The sequence below is a fragment of the Sceloporus occidentalis genome, unplaced genomic scaffold (genome assembly GCF_023333645.1).
Source record: "Sceloporus occidentalis isolate IW3139 unplaced genomic scaffold, rSceOcc1.0.p SCAF_39, whole genome shotgun sequence".
Lineage (NCBI taxonomy): Eukaryota > Metazoa > Chordata > Lepidosauria > Squamata > Phrynosomatidae > Sceloporus > Sceloporus occidentalis.
The window spans coordinates 6,083,700-6,092,522 of NW_028317019.1; the positions used below are offsets into that span (position 1 = coordinate 6,083,700).

The 8,823-nt window shown below is 44.1% G+C and overlaps 1 protein-coding gene across 1 annotated transcript; it reads left to right on the top strand.

The window, feature by feature from the left end:
- Positions 1-1,281: 1,281 nt before the first annotated feature.
- Positions 1,282-7,112, top strand: LOC149290479 (uncharacterized). Its single transcript, XM_089489279.1, has 3 exons — positions 1,282-1,440; positions 2,276-2,396; positions 6,091-7,112. Exons 2-3 carry the CDS (start codon positions 2,363-2,365, stop codon positions 6,654-6,656), a joined length of 600 nt encoding a protein of 199 aa, XP_089345405.1. The 5' UTR covers positions 1,282-1,440; positions 2,276-2,362; the 3' UTR covers positions 6,657-7,112.
- Positions 7,113-8,823: the final 1,711 nt, after the last annotated feature.

The window sequence follows — 8,823 nt, forward strand, 5'->3', positions numbered from 1 at the left end:
CAAGGCCCCCTCCCTCCAGGACCTCCTTCAGTCTCTCTCTCTCTCTCTCCCTGAAGGCCTCAAATGTCAACTGCCAAGCAATCAGGCAGAGGCAGCCATTTTGTGTTCCAGTTGCAGTTTTGTGTTCTGGCAGCCATTTTATTGTCTGCTTGTGAACATTTTCTGAGGCTTCAGTTGAGCAGAAGTATCTCTTTCTCTCCTGAGGCTCCAGGGTCAGAAGGAGGCCTGGCTCCTTGGGCTAAAAGGAAGGAATTGTGTATCTTTGTGCGTCTTTTCTGAGAGGGTTTTCTTATTACACAGCTCTGCTCCTTCTGGGGAACATGGGTTTTAAAAGGGATCAGAAATGGGGAGGATAATTTTAATACAAGTCTTATTATTATTATTCACAAACATTGGGCTTTGGCTTCTAAAGGGAGGCTAGTCCCCAAAACAAGGCCAAGAGTAGCTCCTTTGGGAGGTTTTAAAAGTCTCCCCAGTTTCCTTATTAATAGATTTTCAGGCAAGAAGGAAGGAGACAGACCAGAATAACTCATATTACCAAGAATGAAACAAACAAACATAGAAAAAAACAAGAACAATAAAAATAAGGACTAAAACAAACTACTTATTTTTTTAAGGAAAACCATTATTAGGAGGGTAAAAACAAGAATTGGGTGCTTCTACGCTTTTAAAACCAACTTAGGCTGTATCTGCACTGCAGAAATAATCCAGTTCTAAAGTGTGTTAACTCTTCTAGTTCCATCCTATGGAATCCTGAGATTTGTAGTTTGTTGTGGTATAAGAGCTCTCTGGCAGAGAAGGCTAAGTGTCAAAAGGTAAAATCCCAGGATTCCATAGCACTGAGCGGTTAAAGCGGTGGCAAAGTGCCTTATTTCTATAGTGCGGATGCAGCCTTCTTGGGAAAGGAGCTGATGATGGGGAAAAGAGGAGGAATGCAGAAGGAAAGCAGGTTATTTATTTATTTATGGTGAACTCATTTCACATCTAGCTACAGGGACATACCCAGGGCCCTCTCCAATTCCCCATCCCCTAATCCCCCACCACTCTAAGAAGGCATGGAGTATCTCTTGTGTAGGGGAGCTGCAGTGAGTGTATGTTAGGTCCAGGGGGCTTTGTTTGGTGCAGAGGGAGGAAGGGGATGCTCACCTCTGCATCAGCCCAAAGGAGGCATATGTCACCTGCGTATGTCACCAGCAGGATGCTGTTCTCTGTGTCTTTGACTGCTGCAGGGTTTATTGCTAAGCCAATCCTAACCTTGCTCCTTTTTCTCAGGAACTTCATCTTGGCCTCCTTGTACATGGCTTTGGGGCCTCTGTTGTTGGAAGTGACCCAAGTGCAAGGGCCACCAGGACCCCTGCCCACCAGATAGCCAACACAGAGGCCAGGCGGAGGGAGCTGGGTTCCAACAGAAATAGGAAGCCGAGGTACAACAGCTCTTTGGTGAGTCATTATCCTAATAGCTTCATCTGTGTCATTGCTGGGCCAATTTATGAAAGGAAGCAAATAAAATACTGTCTGAGTTTGGCAGAGACAGTCCTGGTTAATCCTCTGTGACCCCATTATTTCAGGTGCTTTTAAAATGTCCTGGTTTCTCTCTCCTCCTCCCATTTCCCCCCTTCTCAGCTCACTTCAGTTCCTGAGTGCAATGAAGTCTGCACCTCATCAACTCAAAAGTGGAGAGAAGAGAGGAAAGAAGGAGACAGGATATGGCCCCTCCCAGGAGGCTGAAGCAAAAGCAAACTGCTGTGCCCTTCCTAGCTTGTGTTATCTTCCTCATAAACAGCTTTGGCCATCTTCACTGCCTTCTGGGTTGCTTGTCCACACATGTCTGGCTTTTCCTGTCTGTGAAATGTTGGGGATATGGGAGAATATCTCTGGATCTAAATATGGGGTGGGCCCAGGGGCCCTCAAGCCCAGAGTGCTCCCCAGAACTGTGATTTAAAATGACGTTTGCCTCTCAAATGAGGCAAGAAATGTCTAAATGCACCATAATTCTTTGGTGGCTAAATGTATTGTACGTGTTGGGATAGTCAGTATCCTAACCCATCATCAATATCCCAGCCATGGCCTAAATTATATTGTGTTTTATATTGTATATGGAAAAGATTCAAGACAAACTGGATCTCAAAGGCGGTAGTTTTTTTCTGGCTGAGAGCATTTAAAGTTTATTTCCTGGACTGAATTCTGAAGTGATCAAATAATATTTGGATGCACCATGTGCTTTCCTCCCCTTTTGCTTAGTCACTCTCTGGATGAGGGCTATTTTATGTTGCAGGTGACCTTTGCAGATGTGGCAATATATTTCACCGAGGACGAATGGAAACTGTTGACGAAGAAGCAGAGACTTCTGTACAATTATATAATGATGGAGAATTATGAGAACATGGCCTCTGTGGGTAAGGAACCGGAAACCACTAGCATTATAGAATCATAGAGTTGGAATAGACCACAAGGGCCATCCAGTTCAACCCACTTCTGCCATGCAGGAATACACATTCCAAGCACCATCCAGCCTCTGTTTAAAGACTTCCAAAGAAGAGGACTCCACCAAACTCTAAGGAAGTATATTCCACTGTCGAAGAGCTGTTAAGGTCCCAAAGTTCCTCCTAATGTTTAGGTGGAACCTCTTTCTCTGTGACTTGCATCCATTGTGGTGTCTCTTTTTCTCTGTAGCAGCAGAAAGTAAGCTTGCTCCATCCTTAATACGACCCTTTCCAATATTTAAACATGGATATCATATCCGCTGTTAATTTTCTTTTCTCCAGGGTAAACATACCCAGCTCTCTAAGCCGCTCCTCATAGGGCTTGATGGTTTCCAGATCCTTCACCATTTTAGTTGCCCTCCTCTGGGCATGTTCCAACTTTTCAACATCCTTTTTGAATTGTGGAGCCCAGAACTGGACACAGTATTATTCCAAGGGAGGCCTGACCAAAGCTGAATAGAGTGGCACTATTGCTTCCCTTGATCTAGAAACTATACTTGTATTGATGCAGCCTAGAATCAAATTGGCTTTTTAGCTGCTGCATCACACTGTTTCCCCATGTTGAACTTGTGGTCTACTAGGAGTCCTAGATCCCTGTCAAGCGTAGTTTAATTGTGATAGCAACATCTGTAGAATATTTGAATTTGTAGTTTAGTGAGGCTCTATTGCTCCCCACTTTATAAGGATTCTAAATATTCCATTGTAAACTGCCTATTGTCAGAACCAGCTTCTGTGGTTCATCCAGAATGGTATTGGGGTTTAGGGGGAAATTGTTAGTAGTTTAAATGCTAGTAGTTTTAAGTAGTTGGTAAGGATAGTGGGGCCTAGAACGGCTTGGGGAAAGGAAGCAGTTGTGGAGGCTCTTAACTGACTGGTTTGTGAGCTTTGGGTGGCAGATATGCCTCAGGGGAAAGGCATATGTGAACGGTGGAAGGAGAAGGCAAGAGGTACTCGGGCTGTTTAGGGGCTGAAGGGGGAAGAAAAGGGAGGAGTGTGAAGGTAGTTAATGACGGAGGAAAAAGGTTTCAAAGCTTCAGAGACTGCTTAGATGTGTTAGTGGACGCTTCTGCCTGAGTTTCTCAATACACCTTTTGGTGCAAGCAAAGGACTTTTTAATTCTGAAACTTAGTTCTGCCACCAGATATCACACCAATTCTAGGATTTTGTGGGAAGAAAGCATGAAGATTAATGAATTTTTCACCCAAATGGTACTCAGCACATCTCTGAGTATGTTTCCTACCTTTTTTGGCCCTCTTCCAGCCTTTTGAGGCTCTGGAGAGGCTTCTTGGGGAAAAGACCTCCCTCGGCCCTGCAGTGGTTCAGAGAGGGCCGAAGAATGTCAAAATGGCCTCCACTTCCCCAAAAGGATGCAATGGGATACTGAGGGGCAAAACATTATTCCTATTTTAAGGCAACAGAATGTACGGTTGCCCCTGAGATACCCTGGGGGCCAATGTGACCCCCCAATCCCCAACATTAGCCCATCCTTGTCTTAGAGATATCCAAGTAGACCACAAGTTGAACATGAGTCAACAGTGCGATGCAGCAGCTAACAAGGCCAATGCAATTTTACACTGCCTCAATAGAAGTATAGTGTCTTGATCAAGGGAAGTAATAGTGCTACTCTATTCTGCTTTGGTCAGGCCTCACCTGGAATGCTGGGCACCACATTTCAAAAAGGATGTGGAGAAACTGGAGCGTGTCCAAAGGAACTAAAATGGTGGAGGGTCTGGAAACCATGCCCTATGATGAATGCCTTAGAGAGCTGGAGATGTTTAGCCTGGAAAAGAGACGGTTAAGATGTGATATGATAAACCTGTTTAAATATTTGAAGGGATGTCATATTGAGGAGGGAACCAGCTTGTTTTCTGCTGCTCCAGAGACTAGAACATGGAACAATGGATGCAAACTGCAGTAAAAAAGATTCCACCTCAACATTAGGAGGAACTTCCTAACAGTAAGGGCTCTTTGATAGTGGAACAAATTCCCTTGGAGATTTTGGTGGAGTCTCCTTCCTTTAAACAGAAGCTGGATGGACATCTGTTGGGGATGCTTTGATTGGTGCATGGCAGAATGGGGTTGGACAGAATGGCCCTATAGTCTCTTCCAACTCTATGATTCTATGAATGTAGGCCTCTGGGAGCCAGGAGGGGAAGGCAGGAGCAAAGCCAGGATTGCGTAGCTCTCTGTGGACAGGAAGGGACCTCTGGGAAGGGCCAGGAGAGGGGCTTTGGAGATTGGGGGCAGCCACCAACCTGACAGATTTTAATAATAACAACAACAACAATAATAATATTTCCCAATGGATAAAGGTGGTTTTACAACCATAAAATAGCCACAAAGCAACAATAGCATCCAATTTACACACAGTAAAACAACAAGTCGCCAAAAATTCAATTCGGGACAAATAAAAACATTGTTTAAAATGCACAATTGTGATCAGAAGTGGGATTTTTCCTTAAATTCTTTACAAGAGGTCAGATGGGTAAGCCTGCCGAAAGGGATCCGTCTTAAGTGCTTTCTTGAAAGCATCCAAGGTGGTATTAAGATGGATCTCCTCCGGCATGTTGTTCCATAACTTGGGGGCCATGGCTGTCTTCGCTCTGTGGGAAGTTGTTCTTAGCCTGACCTTTGGGTAATCTAATAGATTCTTCCCAGATGTTCTGAGAGTGTGGGGCGGATTGTGTAGGGAAAGGTAATAACCAACACTTTGTATTGTGCCTGGAAGCTAATTGGCAGCCAATGTAGAGATACTGGTGTTATACGGTCTGACCTAGATGTTCCGGTGACCAATTTGGTGCCGCATTTTGAACTAACTGAAGCTTCCGAACTTGGTACAAAGGTAGCCCCACGTAGAGCACTGAACTTAAGAACTGAACTTGAAATCAGGCCCTTTTTTTCATACATATTAAGGGTTCCATTTAGCAATTATGAGCAATGTCTATGAAGAGAGGAAAGGGCAACACAAAAATTCCTTTTTCTCTAATGTCTCTTTTCCAACCTGAGCTTGCTTAGCTCCGTGGTTGATTCCAGAGGCCCTTTGTCACTCGAAATGCTGGAGTCTGGAGAGGACACTCACAAGTGCTATGCTTTTAGGGGAATTTCATACTTAGCTCAAAGGAGAGATTGAGGCAACAGTGACCTCAGGATTCATCCCAACTATGCCAGGCCCAGAAGCACACAGAACTCCAGAGTCCTCTCCTGGTGCCACACAGCATGAAGCATTCTCTGCAGTTAGCTTGCATCATGCCATGTGCTCTGACTCAACACTCTATGGCAGTCTCACAGGAAATGATGCCACTTTTCAATTAAAATAGTTTTACATATATTTAATGGAATATTTTTCAATGGCCTGACTATCTGCTTCTAATGATTTCCTCATGGCAGTTCCACTTCAATCTCTTCTTTGGTAGTTCCTATGAGTAAGGATACAATTATTATATGGATTTGGGGGCATCCAGAACAGGGTCATGCTCAAGTCACTCACACCAACTTCATTAATTTAATCTCAAATAGGGAGGGGTGAACGTAGGGCTAAATCTTGGGGTAACACTTTCCTCTCTTAACACTGAGATTCAGTCTTGTCTGTCATTGTCTTCCTTTACAGAAGAATTGGTCAGTCATGAGAGAGTCTGCACAAGAAAGAAGTCACATAAATGCCAGCATTGTGGGAAGTATTTTGCTTACAAGTCAGTCCTAGTCATGCATCGCAGAGGCCACACAGGAGAGAAGCCATACAAATGCCAACATTGTGAGAAATGTTTTTCTTTGAAGGCAGTCTTAATGAGACATCAGAGAGTCCACACAGGAGAGAAGCCATACGAATGCCAGCATCGTGGGAAATGTTTTTGTTCAAAGGCACACCTAGTGACACATCTGAGAGTCCACACAGGAGAGAAGCCATACAAATGCCAGCATTATGGGAAATGTTTTTGTTCAAAGGCACACCTAGTGACACATCAGAGAGTCCACACAGGAGACAAGCCATACAAATGCCAGCATTGTGGGAAATGTTTTGCTTCAAAGTCACATCTAGTGACACATCAGAGAGTCCACACAGGAGAGAAGCCATACAAATGCCAGCATTGTGGGAAATTTTTTTCTTCAAAGGCATACCTATTGACACATCAGAGAGGCCACACAGGAGAGAAGGCACACAAATCCCAGTGTTGAACTAATAGTATTATTGTCAAGAAGGAATACAAAAAATATATTTTCAATCGTATGGTGCTAAGAAAAGGTCCTTGTGATTTTGCTTTTAAGGTTTGTCTGTCCATTTGTCAATGTTTTAAGGTTCTATTTTGTTAAGGTTTTCATTGCTAATTGTATAGATAATTACTTTGGGTTGTAAATTTGGCTGGGGATTGTGGGTCTTGGTATAGGTTAGGTAGATGGGGGGTGGGATTTGTTGCAGCTGTCTAGAATAGTTATGGGAATGATAGCTTTTGCAATGTGTGGGATGTTGGCTGAAGAAAGTTGGGGACAGGTATTAACAGAAAGAGTTACTTTCTGGGAATGGCAAAGAGGGGATTGTTACCTGCGGGGCAGAGACTGTGGGAATTGGAGGTAGGGGCTAGGTTTGGAAGAGGATGATATTTAAGGTTTTGGGGTTTTAATTTATTGTTTGGATTGGTGTGGGCTTAAACACTGAATTTCTATGTGTTCTCAATAAAGTTCTTTGCTGTTTCAACACACTGGATTCTTTGATGCACTGAAGTTCTGAATTTGCCCAAAACTGACCCTTTCTTCTCTCCTCAATCCTCAGCTCCATTCCCAGCCATCAGAACAGCAGAGGCAAACACACACACAAACACACACACAAATATACAGGGTACACAGAGAGCTTTATTTCCAAACTACAGCCTTCCTTTCCTGCCTTTCCTTCCTGAATCCAGCGCTGCACCTTGGGCACATTGTGGTCTCCTCAAAGGAAGAAAGAAGGGGAGGCTGCTGAACCCCCGGAGCATACCTTCTTTTCCCGCAAAGGCCGCCAGCGGAATAAGAAGCACCAGCAACAGCCTGGAACTAGCAATCCCTGTGCATAAATGCATGAATAAAGGGATTTATGACATATTGTGACCCATTGTGACCTCAGTCTGCTGCTCCTCACCTTAAGGATTGAGACAGGACTATTGTGATCTCACCCTGAGGTTCCTTGCCTGAAAGTCTGAGATGGGACTATTGGCTCGTGCTCTTTACCTGAAGGATTGTGACTGGTCCTATTGTGATCTCAGTCTGATGCTGCTTGCCTGACAGATTGAGATGCGACTATTGTGACTCAAGGCTGGTGCTTCTTACCTACAGGAATGAGATGGGACTATTGTCATTTCAGACTGGTGCTCCATACCTGGAGGATTGATACTGGTCCATTATGACCTCAGGCTGATGCTCATTGCCTGAGAGATTGAAACTGGCGCAGTTTGACTAAGGCTGATGCTCCTTGCCTGAACGATAAGGATTGTCATATTGTGACCTCAGGCTGATGCTCCTTTCCTGATTGCTTGAGACCGGACTATTGTGAGTTCAGGAAGATTCTTCTTTCCTGAAGGATTGAGACTGTCCCATTGTGACTTCAGTCTGATGCTTCTTGCCTGAAGCATTGACACTGTCCCATTGTGACTTCAGTCTGATGCTCCTTACTATTAAAACCCCCCAACCCTCCTCCTAATGATAAAAACATTAATCAACCCCTAATAAGCTATTAAACAGCAAGAAAATTTAAAACATTCCAAACACAATACAATAAAAAGGGTTTTTCAGGCAAGAATTGGATCATTTTCTGAAGGTGAGAAGGAAGGGCAAGAATGATAGATACATCAATAACAATTTCCATAAGAATAACAATGGCAAGGGTAAGGGTCAGGGGGAGGGGGAGACAAGTCAGTAGATCTAATCTAGTCTGGAAAGGGCTGCCAAAGAGATCTGTCTTAATAGCCTTCCTAAAGGCTTCCAAGGTGGAAATATGACGGATCTCATCCGGAGGTCGTTCCAGAGCCTAGGAGAGGCTGAAGAGAAGGACCTTTGGGTCACTGCTGAAAGTCTGTTCTTCTTGAGTTGTAGCAAGTTCTTCCCAGAGGACCTGAGTCTGCAATGGATTGTATGGGAGGAGGTGTTCCCACAAGTAGTCAGGACCCAAGTCATGTAGGGGTTTAAAGGTTAAAACCAACACCTTGTATCTTACCCAGAAACTAATGGAAAGCCCATGGAGGGATATAAGAACCGGTGTCAAATAGAATGCATCACACAGAATAGGGTTCAATAGCTTCGGAAACAACATTTTTGTGGGGAGGGGGAGCTTTTTCTGGAGTCCTGGGGGGAGGGGGCTCTGGGGGGAGAAGAG

Coding starts and splice junctions, on each gene's coding strand:
- LOC149290479 (XM_089489279.1), top strand. CDS start 2,363: ATGATGGAGAATTATGAGAACATGGCCTCTGTGG. Junction 2,397..6,090: donor TGAGAACATGGCCTCTGTGG/GTAAGGAACCGG, acceptor CTTCCTTTACAG/AAGAATTGGTCAGTCATGAG.